Source organism: Talpa occidentalis, unplaced genomic scaffold, assembly GCF_014898055.3.
Source record: "Talpa occidentalis isolate TD23 unplaced genomic scaffold, MPIMG_talOcc4v2.1 talOcc4.11, whole genome shotgun sequence".
Lineage (NCBI taxonomy): Eukaryota > Metazoa > Chordata > Mammalia > Eulipotyphla > Talpidae > Talpa > Talpa occidentalis.
In genome coordinates this window covers 16,558,223-16,578,516 of record NW_023601104.1, presented here as the reverse complement: position 1 = coordinate 16,578,516, position 20,294 = coordinate 16,558,223, and the positions used below count along the sequence as shown (strand labels likewise).

The 20,294-nt window shown below is 39.2% G+C and overlaps 1 protein-coding gene across 3 annotated transcripts in view; it reads right to left on the bottom strand.

Annotated features, from left to right (window-relative positions):
• SLC12A1 (solute carrier family 12 member 1) overlaps window positions 1–20,294 on the bottom strand; it is an 82,764-nt gene that overhangs the window by 38,854 nt on the left and 23,616 nt on the right. For all 3 annotated transcript variants that reach the window (XM_037502427.2, XM_037502425.2, XM_037502426.2), the window contains exons 6-14: window positions 18,786–18,925; window positions 17,620–17,730; window positions 15,528–15,639; window positions 13,873–14,000; window positions 9,394–9,478; window positions 5,866–6,017; window positions 4,653–4,760; window positions 4,217–4,340; window positions 2,383–2,484 (exon numbers count right to left, since the gene is read on the bottom strand). In XM_037502427.2, the coding sequence (XP_037358324.1) occupies window positions 2,383–2,484; window positions 4,217–4,340; window positions 4,653–4,760; window positions 5,866–6,017; window positions 9,394–9,478; window positions 13,873–14,000; window positions 15,528–15,639; window positions 17,620–17,730; window positions 18,786–18,925 (1,062 nt within the window). The remainder of the gene's footprint in view (window positions 1–2,382; window positions 2,485–4,216; window positions 4,341–4,652; window positions 4,761–5,865; window positions 6,018–9,393; window positions 9,479–13,872; window positions 14,001–15,527; window positions 15,640–17,619; window positions 17,731–18,785; window positions 18,926–20,294) is intronic.

Sequence of the window (20,294 nt, the reverse complement as noted above, 5' to 3'; positions counted from 1 at the left end):
TTGAAAGCAGGCAGGTGGAATGGCAAGAATGGGATCTAATGGGGAGGAGGGGATGGGACTCTGTGGTTCAAGGAAGAGGAGATTAAGACAATAGGTTTATTCAAGTGTTGGAAAGGATTCAGAGAAAAAGGAGCCTAGTACACTGTTGGTGAGAATGTAAACTGGTGCGACCATTTTGGAAAGCAGTGTGGATTTACCTTAAAATAATCATATATCCAAAATATATGCTTCCATTAACACAAAAGCCCATATGGTTTATAATGTTTACAGCATCATTATTTACAATAACCAGGATGATGGGCACAGCCTAAATGTCCATCGATGGATAACTGGCTCCAAAAGTTGTGGTATATCCACACCTGGAGTATTATATAGCTGCAAGAAAGGATCCAAAGCAGCCAATTTCAACAACATGAAGGGAATTTGAATTATGTGTAGCAAAATAAGAAAAATACATTTATATAGCAGGCAATCTGATAATATAAAACCCTTTCTAAAACCAATGGAAATCAAGAAATATCCTGAGGGCTCTGAGGTTAAGAAGGGAGGGAAAAGGACAAATGGAAATATGGGATCATGGTGGGGGGAACAAAGAAGACAATGGATTTATTGTTCTGTGGAGAACACAGAGCAGTCTTCCTGCTAACCCTTCCTTCAACCTCAGAGAATAGACCTTGCCCTTGCAGAAACAGCAATCTATAGGGGAGAGGCAGACGTTTTTCTGCAATGAGTTCTTGAACTTAGTGCTTGAATATATTGTGCATTTTTCAATGAAAATATTTTCAAGAATTATATATATGTGGGGTTTCCCAGGTTCCATTAGTTTGCTGAAATGAAAAAAAGCTGGCTGCCAGTGTGGTCAGGAATGGGAAACTAATTTATTTTTTAATTTTTTGATTTTGTATAACATTTATTTATTTATGCATACATAAATAAAGCTGGGGTATAGGCCAGAGGTGCAGGGGTGGGGGTGAGAGGATTCACCAGAGATAGAGTGGGGAGCAGAATAGGTGAATCTACTGAAATACACTGCTGAGGGGAGCAGCGGGCAAGTCAGGAGAGGTCTGCTGTGCCCTGTGAGTTAGCTCCCTGGCTGGGGATCGAACTCGTGCTGCAGTGGCTGCGGATTGCTTCATAGTGCTGATGCTCAACTCTTTGCACCACCAAGGAGGCCCAGAAACTCCAATTTTTAAAGGGCACATTTGATCTCTGGGTGACATACATTTTAAATTTGGAGTTGCCAAAACACAACAGAGCTCTCAGTTTTCAGGAGCAATTTCCTGAATTACCACAAGATGGAAATAACTCTTCGAGAGAACAGCACTGGAAATGTATTTTTCCTGAAAGTCTATGTCTGTGTGTTGGGGAGGGGTGGATGGGAGGGGGGAGGGATTGGGTTGTGTATATCCATGTATATCCTTTGTGCTTTACTATTTTTTTTACTTCTCTTCCCTTTTCTCTCCTTTTCTACATTTTTTTCCTTGCTCACCTCTATTACTTCACCTTGTTTTTTTTTTTTGTTTTTTTTTAATGGACATAACATGGCATGGAGGCACAGATTTCTATGATTTGCAGATTCTCTGTCTAGAATGTAATGTTCTTTGCTTTAAAAGAAAACAATACAACAGAAGTCCTCAGTTATCTTCTGGAGCCTAGTTGCCTTGCCATCTATATGTTGTCTTATTGGCAACAGATTTTCTAAATGAAGCTTGAGCTCATAGCAGATTCTAAAAGACAGGGAATGTGTTTATGTCTCTGATAAAATTCTTGCAGTGAAGGTCAATAATGGCAAATCTCTATGTTGGGAGAAAGGGATAAGACATTCTATTGGCCAATGGAAACAATGAAAGGTGAGGGGTGACTAGACATGGGGACATTCTTTGGTGTGAAATTTTGTACCATTGTAAACCACAGTTTGAGGAGTACAGGGATGTCACCAGTTTCAACGTGAATCTGCATTGACTGCACTCAGCAGGTAATTATGGGAACTACTCATCCTTCTCTTCTGCACCATGGGCAAGAAACAAATTGATAGTAAGGAAGTTTCAAATATATACATTTATTCCACTTCTGTGGTCACTTTCACCCTGGAAATAAATAGTGGTGTTTTTCTACTGCTGAAATAAATGTGGTTTCTCTTGCAATGAATAATTTATTGCGGCAGGAGAAAATTGACTTTCCGGTTGGTCAAAAAGGCCATTGCTCAAATGACTCTTTTTCTGTTTCAGAAGTCATCCCCCAACTCACCAAAATAAAGTGGATTATACTGCCCACTAGGATATAAGGAAACATATAAACATAGACCGTGTACTTTTCACTGGCTTATTTCATTTTATTGAGACAACTGCTTAGGCTAATTTTAGTCTTGAAAAGTCAACTTACCTGGAGATTTGGCATAAGAGGCATGGAAGCAGGAGAAATTAATAAGTGCGTATGAGGCCAGGAAAAAGTTGGAGATTATGGGAGCAATGGTGTTCAGTTCAGCTGTGAAAGAAGCAGAATTGAGCATGTATGAATGAGAGGTGAGAGGGGGAGCTGAACAGCTGTGATAGCCTGGAAGCTTGACTTTATTTGGAAATTGAAAACATAGCTAGCAGCTGTCAAAGTTTACAAAGTTGGTGATTTTTCTTTGGGGCTGCTTTCATTTCAAAATATATTTTTAGCCAGAGCTTCCATGAGGTAAGAAACAAGAAAAACCACAAATCAGACATAGATAGAGCTCTGCCTACAGAACATTTGAGCGGGCTGGGTAGGTTTGGGGATTGGGCTATAATAAACAGCCTGTTTCAGAGATATCAAACACTGTGTTCCTTCTCTGCCACATGCACATCAGAAGCCTTTGCTGGGTGACAGATAACTGCTAGTACACCAGAAACACCCAAATGGATACATGTCTCTGCATACACCCAACTTGCTCTTTCTGACCTTAAAAAACCCCTGTGAGTCATTTGCACTTTTCGACAACTATAAAGATAGCTACCTATCAAGTTTTGCCAAAAAAAACCCTTTTACCTCAGTCGCTTATGTCCAATATGATTTAATCCTAGCTGACTTATTTGCTTTGGGAACATAAGCAATAATCTAAATTTTCTTTCATGTGAACGTCAGAGATCTCTTAACCTCAGAGATGCAAATGCAGGTGGCAGCTGGAGTGATTCTAGAACATTGTGAGAAAGTAGGCAAAAAAAAAAAAAAAACCCACCAAAAACACCAAAAAACAACAAAAAACCAGCCTGCCACGAAGCGTGTGCCATGAAGCTCACCTATATTTTTCTGTCAGAGTGATTTTTGAGGATATTTAACTTACACATATTTTTTCTTACTTTGATTATTTCATCACATTAAATGCAGTATAAAGCGATGGTTTTAAGTCTTTAAGTTCAGATTGAAAAACATCAGTACATACTTTAAAAAAAAATTTTAAAATCTAACTTACATAATGTTTCCTCTTTCCCCCTCTTCACCCTGACAGAAATCTGAGGAGGATTCGTGTCTGACTTTATGGGACAGGGAGGCGCCCTCCTGTTTGGGACCATCATGTGGAGGCTGAGCTCAGCCCACCAGCACACAGAGCTGGTAGTCCTCGCGTCCTCTGACATGCTCACCAGCTGCAGTGGTACCTGACAGGCAAGCGAGGAAGGTGCAGGCTAAACTTGATGACATGTCTCTCCGTGGTGAGGTAACTTTCTCTATTGTTTAGGGAGAGGGAGGTGAGGTTATAGTCCAGGTAAATGATTTTCAAATATTAGTGGCCAATGAATCTCTCAAGGAGCTTATAAAAAGGCAGATTCCTTATCCCTGAGATAAGGGGTAAGCCTGAAAAATCTGTACTTGAACAAAATGCAGGTGATCTGATTCTGCCACGGGTGTCAAAGGACCACATTTTGAGAATGGCCATTTCAATTCTCCTGCCGACAGCCAGGACAGGGGCCATAAGGACCAGTAGCAGCTGAGGGACTAGCCAAAATTAGCCTATAACGGGTAGGTGGGAGGGTTCAGTTACATCTGGTTAGATGGATTTCCAATGTTCCGATTCAAAGAATAAAGTCTGAAGTCCACCTCAGGTCCTCAAAGGCCTCATTTCCTTCTCAGACACATTCCCATTTCCCAATGAGACATTAAATGAAAACCAGGCAATTTCTCAAGTTCAGAGGAAAGCCCTGTAAGTAGTCAAAGGAATTCTTTGACTTTCAATAAGAACAAGTCAGCTACAAACCGATAAGAATGAACGCCATGGCTATCACAAAAGTGAGGACGTAGCCTCTCAGGGGTTCGTTGTTTTTCCCATAGCCCTTTGCAAAGAACTGCAGGGCTTTGTAGATGTTGTCCTTGCACAGAGCCTAATGGAAGAGAGGAGGAGAAACACGTCATTCATATCAAGGCACAGCCATCTTCCCTAGCTGATTCAAACATGAAGATTTGGAGAAAGATGAAGTAATATGCAGTGTGCCACACCAGTTTATCATTCTTATAGTATTTGAATGGATCTCGACTATGTGGCAGACATAGTATTTGAGCCAGATGCAAACATTAATTAAACTATTTCGGAAAGTGACAGAAAATGATTGCAGGTGAGAATGAATGTTTCTGCTTCATCCATGTTTGGTGGCAGCAGAGCTAAAGAGAAGCACAAGCTCTTGTGTCTGTATCACCTGGAACACTTTGGGCGCGCTGACGAGGGAGGCCAGGGCGGAGGAGAGTGTTGCAGAAAAGATCCCAGCAGTGATGAGGGGGCCAAACCCTGACACCATGCTCATGACCTTGAGAAGAGAAGGTCAAGTAAGAAGACTCATCCGGCAGACAGTTAAAAAAACTTTGCAAGTTTTTATACAAATGCTTCCCTTTCAACTTTCTAGGATTTGGAATCTTCTTTATAAGCCAACTGCTTCTACCCAGATTCCCAGCCCACCCCCTCTTCATCCTCAAGTTCTGAATATTCAAAATGAAAATGGCCTTTTTGTTGTTGTTATTTATAAAACTGACAAATGCTCACCACACTACATCCAGAAAATACTGGAAAGAATAAAAAAAGGAAATGGTTTCAAGGATTTTGACACTTCTCCCTTTGTCTTTTGTGGGCATATGTTTCTTTGATGATTGGAAATTCTATCCAGCAGAAAGTGGTATTTTAATAAGTTTTGGGGAGGGACTCAGCTGTTTACTAGTCTTTTAAGAGACATTAGCCTTTTTTTGTTCTTCTTGCACATAGAGACTTTTCAAACCTTTGCTTTTTCTGTGCTCATTAAATATAATTTCATATCTGAGACATGATGAGATTCTATCAATTTAAGTCAGATTTTGGAATAATGACTTCAGCCAAGTTAAGTTCTCTTTACTGGTTGTTAAAATAGATGAATGAAGCCTTCATGACAAATTTGCTTCTCCCTCTCCTCAGCAATCATTCAGACAAATTAATATGTTTCATGTCCAACAGTTTTACCAATTTCCCTTGTCCCATCCCCCTCTGCCACTCACAATTTCCTTCTAGGCCTTGTCTCCCGGGCCCTCCAAGCCACTAGAGATGCTTTTTCTAAGCTGAAGTCCATGAAAGAAATGCGTTCCAAGAGCTAAGTCCAGCCATGAAATCTTGCCTAATTGATTGGAAGATACAGGATGTAGGCTGGGACTCTTTCCCTGCTGATGCAGTTCAAACAACTGCCTCATCTGTCCCCTCCACCATAAAGGGAATCCGAATTTGCTACTCAGAATGCTGATCTGGTTCTCTTCCCACCCACAGGAATTGTTCCTGGCTGAATTCAAACTGATCAATAACCAATCAGAGGCAGAGGCAAAAGTTTCATTATATATGATGTTCTAAAACTGAAAAGAATAGCAATAAACATTGTCCTTTTTGGTGCTTCGAACCTGGAAATTGTTCATCAGCCCATACTGACACGGTTCATGTCGACATCTTGAGAAGTCATAGCCCAACGCACAGGCCGCCGAACCATTGCAGTTCATGCCAGGAACGATGGTGTCATTCATGCTCCCGGTGGCATCTCGCACCACACAGGCCCCTGTGCAAACAGCAGTGACTTGTCAGTTCTTTGAAAACCCTCAAGATTTTCTTCTAAAAATGCATTTTGTTTGAGTCTTCACTGCTCTATCGTCTATCCTTTCTTCACCATCATGCTTCCTGGGACCTGGTGCCGGGGGGCCATCTCTGAGGCCCCCGACTTTAATAGGGTGCTATGTCTGCTTTAAGCCCAGGCTTCCCGCCACCACCACCACCCCCACCCTAACCCCGCTCCTGTAAGGAGCTTGGACGTAGGGGTTCTTTATTTCTGAAAGGCACGTAATACACACTCAATCCATATTTCTGGCCTAGAGCTACTGAGTGGCTGGTTTCCAAGTAGAAGGATCTATTTCCTTATTTGCAAGAGATTTGAGGGAGGGCACTACTGAAATCTATTAAGAGAACTCAACCCTTCTTTTCAACTAATGATATACATTGCATAATTTTTTTAAAGAGTTATGGTCTACTTTACATATAATTTGAATTGTTCAAACCATACAGAAAATGTTATAAGAAAAAAATATTAAAAAATTCTAGGTAACATTAATGACCAAATAATATTCTATCAAATATTTATTTCAGCTTATCTGGTCCATTATTTTCTGACATTCAGGTATTTCTGTTATTTTTTCTGTTATAAACATTCTATGATGGATATCTTTGTGCATAAGATTTTTCTTCTGTATTTCAAAATATTTCTCTAGGATAGATTCCCAGAAATGAAGTAATGAACTTTTTTAAGAATCTTGCTGCATATTTTAGTCATTGACTTTCCTTATGACTTTTTCTAACTGTAATCTCTGCTGTTGTGTATTTGATAGGATTCCTAAAATATGTGAATGTGTATATGAAATACATATATATGTCTATATATACATATATATATATATAAACTTTTCTGAGCTTATCTGAAGGATAAATAGTTAACAAGCTAAATGTCAACAATAAGCTGTTCATTTTGCTTTTTGATCCAACTAGGGTAAGGGCTATTTTTTTTTTTTGAATGGTGAGTTTTCAAAGACATCCCAAATGAGAACCCTCATTTTTTTGCCATGGAATTCATATTCTTTGAATTCTTCGAATTCATAGTCTTTGAAAAGACTTGAAAATCATAGAGCTTCAAGTTGACAGTCATTTAAAGTAACCAGGTAGGAATTCTCTTCATTTAACTCTGGCCTGCTAGTCTCTACTTGAATACTTGAAGTTATAGATATTATTATATAAAATATGTTACATATATATGTTAGCAATAATATATAATATGATAGTTACCAAGGAAACTATCCATTTCAGATTTTACTTTTTGTTTTTTTTCAAGCAGGGGACTGTTTTTTCCCTCAAATTTTATTACTATGTCAGCCATTTACACAACTGTAAATTTTGGGGATAGCAACTCCATGTGTGCACATGCTTCATTCACCCACCTCCATAGTCTTAGTGCCAATGCTGTATCCCCCTTTCACCCTCATCCCCTCCTACCCCCAACCCGATTCTCTCTGGTAAATAGGGTATTTTTTGGAGTCTAAGAAATTATTTTTGCTGTGCTTTGTCAGTTTGTTTTCTTTGGTTATTTATATTCCACAAATGAGTAAAAATACCAGTAAATTTCTTTCACTTTCTGACTTATTTCACTTAGTATTATAACCTCAAGATCCATTCATTTTGTACCCAAATGCACCCCCAAAGGCACTATTTCATTTTTTAAATAGCTGAGTAGTATTCTATTGAGTTTAATAGTCCACAATTTCTTTATCCAGTCATCTGTCATTGGATACTTGTGTTGTTTTCATAACTTGGCAACTATGAATAATGCTGTTCATTTTGTTGGGCTAACTTTTCTGAATCATGTATTTTAACTTCTATATGATAAAACTCTCCAAATTCCCATGAAGCCAAGCCATGCACCATTCCTTATTCTAATGACAGGACTTGAACCTCAACAATATTCTTTTCCTATTCTGGGAAAAGTATAGCAACATAGAATTTTTTTTATCACTTACCAAAGGCAAAAACTAGAAGAATCTCTGAAATCAGATCTGTAGCTTTACTCATTCCTTCATTTTTACTTTGTGAGAAAGAAAATCGTTTGGGAAATTTAACTTTAGGTAACTTCAATATCATCTAAAAATGTGCCTATTTCCTAAAACAGTGGAGTAAAATTTCTTCACCTGTAGCTAAACCTGGAAATGCCACAATGCAGTTAGCACCATCATCCAATTTGCTCAAATAAGAGACAGTAAGAGAAGTAGGAATTTAAAAGGAATTGTTTTGCTTTTTCTCCAGAAACCAACTTAAGATATAAGCGCTTTCCAAATTCCTTTGCAGTGAGCAGAGGACATCTGGGCCACACCCTTTGGTAAAATGGTTGCAAGGGCTTCCAAAGAGGTCCAGCCTGAAACTGCATTGCCTAATGCCCAGAAAAGAGTTTTATTCCCTGAGTTTGCCACATTTCTTCCTCTCCTGCCACATTTCTTCCTCTCCTCATAAGCACAAGGTAACCCCCAAGCGGGAGGAGGTGTGGCTGCAGGCAGCAGGTGGAACAAAAGTCAGCTCAGAACAGCAGGCGAATCCATATATTTTCTGCTCACTGAGCAATGTGGGGCAGCTGGATCTTGTGCTGACTTCCTGCCAACTGGTGACAGTAACATTTCCATATTAAGGACAAAAGTACAAGGAGGGGACACAGTCATCAGTGTTACATTTTTTATAATTTCCTGAGGTCTTGTGGGTTTGGTTCTATTTGGGGCTTCTTTTCTCTTGCTCTGCCCCTCATCTGCCTTCCAGGACAAGGGAGGTGGGTTGGAAGTGGTGGTTTTCTTGGAGATTGTCAACTAGAGTGGCAAAATGGGACTTTTTCCGGGTGCAGGTAGAATGACAATCTTGATCAACTCTAGTTCTGACTCAGAAAGAACTGCATCATCGCTTCATTGCATTCAGACCCCTATTGCAGGCCTCCCTGGTGGTGCAAGGGGTTAAGCACAGCACTGTGAAGCTGTCCACAAACTCTGCAGCATGAGTTTGATCCCTGAGTAGCCAGGGAGCTCCCACATGGCACAGCAGACCTCTCCTGTCTCGCCCCTGCTCCCCTCAGCAGTGTATTTCAGTCAGTCTGCCTGTTTTGTTCCCCACTCTGTCTCTGGTGAATCCTCTCATCCACCCCCTCAACCCCCACACTTCTGGCCTACGCCCCAATTCTTATATGCAAAAATAAATAAATCTTTAAAAAAGAAAAACCCTATTGCATCCAAGGAAGGAGTTAAAATTGTTGCTTTTTAAAAAACGTTTCTACTTAGCTTCCAATGAAAGCCCTCTGGCAGTGAAGAACAACTAGACACCTTGTAATTCTGGTATTCTGACACCAGAAGTGGTCAACTTACCCACACAGATGGCCACTCCTATGTAAGCGATGGTGGTAATGAGAATGGCCAGCATGGTCCCTCTGGGGATGGCATCTTGAGGATCCTTCGGGGAAAAAAAATGATGTGGAGGTAGGAAGAGACAGGGCGGAATAAGAAAAGGAGACCACTTGAAGTTGTTTGTGTATTTTCAAACTGCGGACTACGCTTCCTGAGGCAAGTCTAAAGGTTGAGCAAATGCAACGAAGTTCTTTTTACACATGCACACAGAAAGTGTTTATCATGCATAAAGAAATCTATGGAGTTTTGCACTAAATAGAAAAGATATCTTAACTGGCCAGGAAGGAGTTTCTATAGAAAAATGCAGATGTTAGTTAACATATTAGGACCCTGCCCTGGCTTTTATCTCCTGTGACTTCATGCAGACTTATCAGGCCTTACTGTATTAGGGAAAGGATACAAATGGACCCGGCACATGGATGGTATCTATGTGTGTATTTGTTTTGTACTAAGTTTAGGCTTGCCTTAAAAAAATCACTTTTGACTGACAAAAAAGATGATTTACTAACTTCTCCAATCCCTCAATTTTCCCACTGGGAATCTAGTTCAGGAATGACTGCAATGGCAGATATTTAATTTCCATAAGCAAGTATTAAAAGGAGGCAAATTTAAGCTGATACCCGATAATGGGCTTTTCTCTTGCTTATAAATGTATATAAACTCACTGAGCTGAGCTCACATCATATATAATATACCATTTTATATCCTATTAGGGGGACTAAATCATAATCAGTTTCTCAGGAATATTTTTTAAATAATTGAATTCAACTTACCAGTGATTATTAGAGATTTTAATGTATTCTTTGCTTATCCAAGGTGGTACACAGAGTAACAATCAATAAGTACTGAATTAGGGCCTCCCTGGTGGCGCAAGGGCTTAAGCAATGCTCTTTGAAGCAATCCGCAGCCTCTGAAGCATGAGTTCGATCCCTGGCATGCCAGGGAGCAACCCACATGGCACGGCAGACCTCTCCTGTCTTGCCCGCTGCTCCCCTCAGCAGTGTATTTCAGTCAGTCTGCCTGTGCTGCTCCCCACTCTATCTCTGGTGAATCCTCTCACCCCCCTACCTCCGCATCTCTGGCCTGTATCCCAGCTCTTGTATGCATAAATAAATAAATCTTTATTAAAAAATAAAAAATACTGAATTAAGGGAAGCACAATCTCAGTAGGCATTAGCTTCCCCACAAGAGAACATGAGATTTATCAATACACATATGTAATCAATGTAGTCAAACAAAGTTTGAACTTTTTTTTTAACTGAAATCATCTCATCAAATCCATCAGAAATGTCAACTCAGTGAATGTCCACTCAACCTAACAGCTGGCTATAACTAACCAACTAATCTGCCCTGCAGAGAAAACCAGCCAAAAAGAGCCATCCCTTCCTTCCTACTCTTCTAGGAATATCTACACACAGGGTTTGTTCTGATACATGTACACACAGCCTTTTCTTTCCCAACTATTGTCTCTAAAAGTGAATGCAGCACATGTGAGCAGCACATAGATAGAAGAAGGAGGCAACTGTGGTTGAAATAGTCCCTCTTTCCCCCAGGTCTCCCAATTCATGTCATATTTAAAATTTTATCTTATATTTCTTGGGCTCTAAGAGAAATGTGAAGAACTGATTTAAGTGGGAAGATGAGAAGTACATAGAAGAACAAGAACAGTGAAGCTGGAAGGTAGTCTTATCTAAAACACAAGCTTCCTTTTTATTTAGAACTATCTGATACAAGTTCCAAGAGTACTTTTAAAGAACTTACCTGAGGGTCTAGCTGCCCTAATGTAAATGAAGGTGTCCATCATTATATGGTCATGTTCCCTGTTCTGACTACATTTCCTCCAGACCCAGCTCAGAGCTTTGACAGATACTTAGTTTTTACTGTACAAATTAACTTCCATTCCTTCTACAGCAACCCAATACCTAATTTTCTTTCACCTTTCTTCATGAAATATGTAATTTTTTCTCAAGACAGACTACAAGAAGTCTGTTAGATTACTGCTTTTTGAGTATGTCAGCCACACCTTAATCTTGCATCTAGATTAATCTGGGGTACCTCCCAAATCTTCTTCAAGGCACGTGTTTACAGGTCATTCATTAGTGTGTTAACAAATAAAAGGTTCAGGATGGAACTCTATGACATCCCCTTGTGCTAACTCTCACTGATGGTCACTGGCAGCCATTTTGAGAAGGATTCTAAGATTGTGAGCACCAGTCATCATCTGACATATCTTTATAGTGTATAAATAGTAAATGTTTACTAAGTTGAACAGAATCCATTATATTTTGATAAATCCCAGCTTTATTGTCACAGAGAAACAATATTTGTGATTACTGACAGTTCCCTCCTTCTCTGTTCTATGGATGAACTCCTAATCCTTTAACATCTGGATTGTGTCCCCTCTTCTGAAATCCTTCCCTTACTTTTTTGGGAGCAGGAAATTACAGTTTCCTCTTTCTTTTGCAAGGATTCTGTTACTGCTTCTTAAGACTCGCATGGAATAAATCTGTCTCCCTCTTGGACCATGAACTTGTCGTGGGAAGGATTGAACTCTTTGTTTCTCCCCTGCCTGGTGTAAGTAGGAGCTTGGTGTAGGTGTAAGTGTTGGCTGGCTTGAACTGACTACTAAGCATTTAATACAGACTGGTTTTTAAGAGGTTTTAAGGAAAGTCCAATATTATTTCATTTAAATATGTACTTTTAGTTTGCAGAACTTTACATCAGTGACCTCTGATGTTTTCAAAAGCCTAGAAATCAGAAGCGCAACATCTATAGCTAATAAACAGTGATATCTAGTATTTGAGTCATTTTGAACAGTTTCTTAGTTTTTCTGAGCCTCAGGATCATCTTTTTTATGCCATATCTCTGCTCAAGAATTTAAGATAGCTCTGTGGTCTTTAATGTAACAAATGTAAATGCCTTAATTCTTTCACTTCATAAATATTTACTGAAGTCTCACTAGCTTCAAAGATACAGCAATGAACAAAACCAAATATAAAGTGTCCACTTTCAAGGGGTTATATTCTAGGATCTGTAGCTCAGGCTTCTCCAATAATTGTTTCCTCCCGTCTTACAAGGTTTCCATCCAGTCTCATCAGGGTTTCTTTAGTTAAACTGTGAGAGACTCTTTACTCTCCCTAGTTTCTCCAGGCCTGGCTATTCTTTTGCTTCTCTCCCTGGAAGAGCCGCATATATTATCCCAAGAGATAGAATCTAGCCTTTATGTTCACATTGAAAAGTTTCGTCTTTGAGGAAATCATCCCTAGTGTAAAAATTATTTATTCATTATTTTTATTTCATAATCTGCTTAGACAATGCATACAGTTTTCATTTATACATATCTCTTGATAGCTCTTGCAAGTATTTGTTGTCTCCCAAAGTTGATTATACATTTATTGAGGCAAATTGTGTGTCTTTTTATTGGGTGCATCATGAGGACTGTTTATTGTTTCCTAATATCCAATGTCACCTTCCTTCTTTTAATACTAGACCCCTTACAATTTATCTGGACACATAGCAACCCAGTTAGAGGCTATATTTCCCAGCCTTGTTTGCAACTAAGTTCAGTCACAGATTAATTTCTGGTCAATGGGATGCAGAAGTGATACATGCGTTCTAGAACATGCTTTCTCTCTAACTCCTTGCTCCTCTTCCTATGGACTGGATCATGCTCTTGGAAATGATTAGTCATCTTGGACCCTGAAGATGAGGGTAACCTCCCCAAGGGAATAAATAGTAAAACAAGGGAGCTTTTCTGGGTTCCTGGGCTACCTTTTGGAGAGACATTTCTTATTTCCCTGAATGACCTATTAGCTCAAAAAATTTCTCTTAATTTTGGTAACATAGATTTATAACATTATATGATTTAGAGGTACAGGATCAAATTTTTATGTTATAAAATAAAGCCTTCTATCTTGTTTAGGCCACTGATACTAGTCTTTTATAAAATATTCAAGCCAATATCCTAATTAATATACTGCTTCTTACAATACTTAACATAGAGTAATATGAGTGGAATGATAAATAAATACCTATTAAATAGAGGATATGTTTCTGATTTATAATGACATAAGTATTTAGTCATAAAGTGATTTGTTTTTGGTTTTTCTTCACTCTTCAGTGTTCTCATTCATTTTGTGCTTAAAAGAAAATGAATGGTTCTGATTTTTATTTCACTGAACTATATTTGTTATGTTGGGAATGTAACATACTATCAATATACTCTGTCCTGTGGTCAGTGAATATGACATTTGTATGAACTATCAGAAATAGGATAGTTGGCATTAAAAGAGATAATTTTAAGTAACAAGGAAACTTTGTGAACCTCTCATAGTTTTCAAATCTGTACAGAAACATGGCTACTGTCATTTCTGTAGCTCTTTATGCTGCCCACCAACTGCACCCCCACACCCCAGGGCTACAAAGCAAGAAAACACAAACCTCCAAGTCTCCCGAGATATTGGCGCCAGCAAGAATCCCAGTTGCTGCTGGGAAAAAAATGGCAAACACAGAAAAGAAGCCTTCTCCTTTTGTGAAGCTTGGCCCAAAGTTTTCTGCAAATATTGATGCTGCAACACAGATAATGAGAAAATTGTCATTTAGATTTATCCACAGAATAAGAAAGGGATCCCTATATTTGAAATGGAATGAAGTGATTGAAAATGTTGGTGTACTTCTGATGAGCCTTTTGTAATGTTTGCCAAGAGTCAAATTATGTATCACAAAGTTTTAGAGCTCTAGGATATAGGTCTAAAGGGTCAATCATTCTAGTGCTAACAGAGATTCAGGCTGCCTGACTTCTTTGGATCTAGAAGAATGAAGAATGGAGAATTTTCTCATGAACATACTGGGCATACTCACAAATATACTACGCACATTCATGTATTCATATCCTGTACCCCTGACACAGAGTCAACATGCTTCAATATGGTAACTGCATTTATACTGCATTTATAATGCATTTATGATTTCTTTGAGTTGGATGAGAACCCTGTGGATGAGGCTACCTTACAATTTTTCTACTAATGGTCTTCTCTACCCTTTGCTTGTAGAAATTGGATCTTAAATCCTTCTACATTCTATATTCTCACGTATGGTAAAATAATATTTTCAGGAGCTTTGGTCATAAGATAATACTATCCCCAGAGGTTGTGAGCAAATTAATTAAATGAAAAGGAAGCAGTTTAGAAGAAAAACAGAAAGGAAAAGGAAGAAAGAAAAGAAAAAAAGTGTGAACAAAAGAATTTGGGATAATGCAACAAAAAGGAAAGAAAGTTTAAAACATCAAAAAAATGACAGCAGGGGCTGGAGGAGGGAAAAGAATAGAGAGGGGCAGATTGGTGACATGCAAAGCAAACCAGCCAATCTTTACAAAAAAAAAAAAACTCAGGAAGAAAGAGGTGATGTGATAGAGGAATGAAACAAAAATATTGACAACTGAACACATCATGAAGGGAAACTTAAAAGAACAAATACCTCAGCAGTGGTTTCCTGCTTAAGCTAGAAAGGAAAGCTAGGAAAGAGGGCATATGTGGAGGGGAGTAGGGAAGAGACACCCCATTTCACACTCAGTGACACTATCAGAGGATGGTGCGCTGGTGACTCCTACAATCTCTTATGTATGTGATAACTATGTATGTGATGTTAATGTTCTAGGAGAGCAAGGTGTCAAAAAGTTCAGCAGGAAGGAGAAAAGTAACTATGCTGAACTTTAGAGCTTTCAGTGATGAAACAATCTAGCAGTGTTCTCTTTCCTTGCACAAACACTTTACTTCCACTATTTGACAGCAAAAATTACTTGTCTTGCACTCTAAGGTTTGCAGCCACTTTTATATCCACTATCTTATCTACTTCTTGAAACCCCCTCAAGAAGTTATTATTATTATTCACTGCAGTAGGAGGGCCTGAGGCCCACAAACAGGAGAGAACCTGTCTAGCTGGTAAGCAGCAGGGTTGGGACTCACTCTGGCTCTCATGACTCCAGCTCCAGGCTCTTCCCTGGAGCACCACAGGATTCCAGTGGCTGGGGTGGAGGTCATGGGGTTGGTCATGGGGGCAGGCTGGGAAGAACCCTTCATTGCAAAGCAACTCATTACCTTGATAATTAAAGAAACCTCTGGACTTCTTCTCATTATTGGATGGAATGACAGTTCCAATGAAGAAGTTTGCAATAGCAATGAGGAGAATGATCAGAAGGATCACCTGAGCCTGGAATGGCAAAGCAGAGGGAGGCCAACTTAGATTTAATTCACCAATTTTATGTGACTGTAAACATTGCCAGTGTCCACTGAAGAGACACCATTAGATTGTCCAGTTAAGACTCTTCCATCCATAGTAGATAATAAAGAGAATGGCATCTTAATAAGCCTTATTTGACCCGAGAGTGGATGCTACCTCTTCTTGGGAGCATGTTTTTGGTACTTGAGGGTGATATTTCAATAACATTGCAAGTGTTAGGTGGGTGATTTACTGCAATGTGCACAGGAATATAAGAGGAGCCAAAAGTTTTAACCTTGACAGAGATGTTTCTTTTTTTTTAAATTTATTTATTGTTATTGAAGTACCATTGTACCATTATTTGCCATCCTTGCTAGCGTGTTGACATTGCAGGGCTCCCCCCACTCAGGTGTAGTCACTGTAGCAACACCATTGTCCTCCACTGAAGCACCCATAGTCCTCCACTATAGTCTGGAGCTGATTTCTTTTCTAGGCAGAGCACCCTTTCCAGTGCTAACTGCAGAAGAAAACACAGAATGATTCACAGACGTCCTTTGATGCTTAGTGCCCTTGATAGTGAGCTGCATGTGTGCCCTACAGTCTGGAAGGCTGACGGCCCAAGAGTTTCCTTAGTCCCTCCACCATTTTAAGGTGTTGTTTAGCTTGGCAGTGCCAAATGCTGGTCCCTCTGCTGGAAATGTATTTATTCCTACTCTTTGCATGATATTTTCTGCTCATCCTTTCAAGTCTCAGTTGCCTCCTCCGAGGTGCCTGCCTTGACCCCTGGATCTAAATAACAAGAGCTAAGTTTCACCAGAGGCTTACAGTAAAGCAAATGCAATTTGAGTTTTGCCACTATTCCTTTGGCTAAATAATTTCAAAGATAAAGAAACTGAGGCACAGAGAGGTTAAATAATTTACTAAAGGTCATAGAACTATAAACCAGATTCAAATCCAGCACTTGAACTACAGATTAGTTAGTGCTTTCAATACTACCTTCTACTTCCACAGAACGACATATTCTCTTTCTGGAATAAAATCATGGAAAGTAGGTTGGGTCTCCCTGTCATGTTCTATCTAGGTACCTGTTTGTTTCCTTCTTAGCAGGTTGACAATTTGCCGCTTTATATTTTGTCATGAATCTAATTATTGCTCATCTCCTGACAGACCACAGGGTCCATTAGAACAGAGACTGTTTCTGTTTTGGTCACCAGTGATTATTCAGTACCTATAGAGTGACCAGAACAGGACAGGCACTTCCTGTAATCATTGTAACCAATGCTTGTTTAATGTGTGACCACATAATTCACAGACAGATGTCGTGTAGGAATGTTCCTATAGCCTTATCTAGGTGGGACACTCTGGCTAGCTTTCCATTTCTGCTAGCCACTTGAGGTCTTGTTACTTCATCTTGAGGCACAAGGAAGAATTTCAGTTATATGGGTCACTGGCTAAATAGGCAAATGATATGTTTCCCATTCATTACTCAGAAATTTACTATTTTACTACTTGTTAAATCCAGATATTCTCTAATTCCAAGGTTCATAATGCCCTCAAATTTTCTGCTGAAGTACTGGGTTTCTGGAAGAGATAATTCTTCTGCCTCTAATGCCACCAAATTTGCCATCCTTTTGGACTTCAGCACCCATAGGCCACTTGGAAGGGGTTACCAGGAATGTGATGGAAAGATGCATGATTCCAGCATCTACCATCACTGCACTCATGACGGTTCTGTGCATGAAGAGGCAGCAATCACATGGTGGCTGTGACACAGTGATGGTAGCACAAAAGAGAAGAAAGTACAGGCTCGATCACTGGCCTCTCAGGGCTTGATGTTTGCTCAGCGCTAACCTACAGTGTTTCCCACAGTAGTAATAGCAGCAATTCTCTTTGAATCTGGGGTTCCTTCTATTCCTGCAATCTGTTCAGGATCTGCCCAGCAGTTTTTGATAGCATCATTGACAGATTCACCTTAGCTTCCCATTCCATTCCAGCTACTGAAATTCCTAAAAGGATCACCACAGTGATGGACCCGATTATCCGGATGTCATTGGTTGGATCCACCATCATTGAGTCACTCTCCTGAAATAAAGAAAAATCATTTAACTAGTTAGAGGAGTACTTTTTCCCCTTTATATCTGACTGTTACATTTATAGTAAGAAGAGACACTGTGCAGTAATGCCCGGGGCCATATAGGATATCAGAACAGTCAAGTGCTCATAAATTTGAGAGGACAAAGAACCATTTTTTTCCAATGATAATAGGCCTTTGATAGCAAGGTTAAGACTGGAAATTTTAGCGAATCATTCTGTCACAGCTTTTAAAGCTAGGGTAGCACTAAGTAAAAGGAGGTATACATACACAATCACGTTTTGCTTCAAGCTAGTTATTTTTGTGTCAAGGAAAATCCTAGAGGAATAAATGTGAGTAGTTTCCAGTAGTTTCTAAGTGCTGTTCAATTAAGTACAAACTATACAAATCAGATAATGCATCTCTTGAAGATAAGATACCTTATGAATTATATAATCCACTCACGTATTCATCTAATTTTCAATAGCAGTACTACCAATAGAATTCAGACAATGTTAGCATTATCATGTGAGGTTGACTAAAAGTTAATTTCTATACAAGCTAAATTAACCTGTTTACATGTATAACATCTGCACTGGACCTAAACTAGGAAACATACAGTTTCCTATAGTGAGTTAGTCTCATGTTTAAACTTTCCCTTTGGAAATCTATAATCATAATAGTCATGTTACAGGTAATAAAATCACCTGTTATGTATCTCTTTTTCATATTTTTATGCAGAATTTTATGCACATCATTTCATTTGATCTTTACCACATTTTTATGAGGTACATAGAACAATATTATTAGGCCATATTTTAGATTTGGAAAACGAGGTTTAGAAGAATAGAGGGACTGGTCCACAATCCCTCAGTTGGCAAAATGAGAGCCAGGCCTCCTTGTCATAAGTGGTGCCTAGTCTGGGGCTCCCTCAACTATATCCACCTTCACATTCTGCAGAATAAATCGGTTCCCTCTCATCTGACCATAATGACACGCCTTGGTATCCTGAAACAGCAACCTGAACCAAATTATCTTACTTGACTGAAGAAAAGTTTTGAAGTACCTTAAGGAGATCTACCACAGTCTCAGCAAATCCCACCACATACATGGCAACAGCTACTGCATTGGCAAAAGCAAAGATCAAGCCTATAGACCCACCAAACTCGGGCCCTAAGCTTCTGGAAATAAGATAGTAGGCCCCACCTGAAATAAGAAATGAGCATGTTTAACGTTGAGGAACATTTAAAACATTGATTATTCTAATGATGATATTACAACTTCCTAATAATTTTATGAATCTTGTGTCAACGATGAACTTAGCTCTTCCTTGCACTCTATAGACAATCTATAATAGAACCATCTTAGCTTAATAAAATACAGTTTATTGAGGCCAACTGTATACAAATGCTGCAAATAAGAACACAACAAACTTTACCAATGAAATGCTTTGTTTTAGGAAAAAACTCATGCGAGAGTTCAAATCAGTAATTCATGGGAGAGTTCAAATCAGTAATACAAAATTTTATATCTGCAATCCACAAGCCTAAGCAAAAGGTGAAGTGAATAAGTTTATCATTGTTCTCCTGACTTCCATTCTGGCATCATTTTCTGATATATATATGCCTTTCTGTACTGATCAGTCGCATAAAAAGTCATCTGGATACTGCTACGGGTTATTCATTTTATAAGTCGGACTCTCTTTCCTGTATTTGTAGCTCAAGATGGCATGATTATTGCCATGGACCCAAGTGTGTGTATGGGAGTGAAAAATGGGAAAAATGGAAAGGAGTTCTGGGACAAGTGCTTTCCCCTTGGACCTTGAAAAGGTTGATTCTAGATATGACTGTGTCCTTCTGAGGACGTGAGAGACTGAACAGGGCTGGTTAACTGGCTAGAAGCTGCTGAAAGCAGCTTGCTGAAGCTAAAAAAGACTAGACACTGAGAGGGCTTAAATAATTAGATGTTATCGCAGACCATAGTGAATGAATGAGTTCCTGTACTGAGCTAGTCTTAGAGATGGACAAAATTGGGGGAATGCCATTGAACAAACATATCCAGAACCAAAACTTTTACAGAAAAGGACTGTTTCCTAATATAGTAATTCTTTTGGGTTCAGGGGTCACACCTGCTCTAATATATGACTTGTCCTCTGGATGAGGCAAATCCCCACCATTTCCTTTGTCCAGGTTACATTAAATAAATGATCCAGTTCCCAAGGCTAGATCAAAATGAGAGACAAATAGAAGTTGTAAGGGGAGGTACATTGTGGATAGGATGGAGTTTTAGAAGACTCTGGATAGGGAGACCCAGATAAGATATCCCAAGCAGAGTGCCTGGGGAGCCAAAGCAGAATGGCTAGGGGAAGGAAGGAAATTAGAAGAACTGTGATAAACTTTATCCACTTTATTGTCTTACTAGACTTGCCCGTTCTGGGATGATGTGGAAAAACCCTTTTTTTTTTCTTCTTTTTATTTTCTTTTAAAAGATCTTCTCATGCCTCTTGGCCACAAGGAGTATATTGTGGTCATGATCTCTGAGGCTCTACTGAGTTCAGCAGTGACATCTGGGGTGC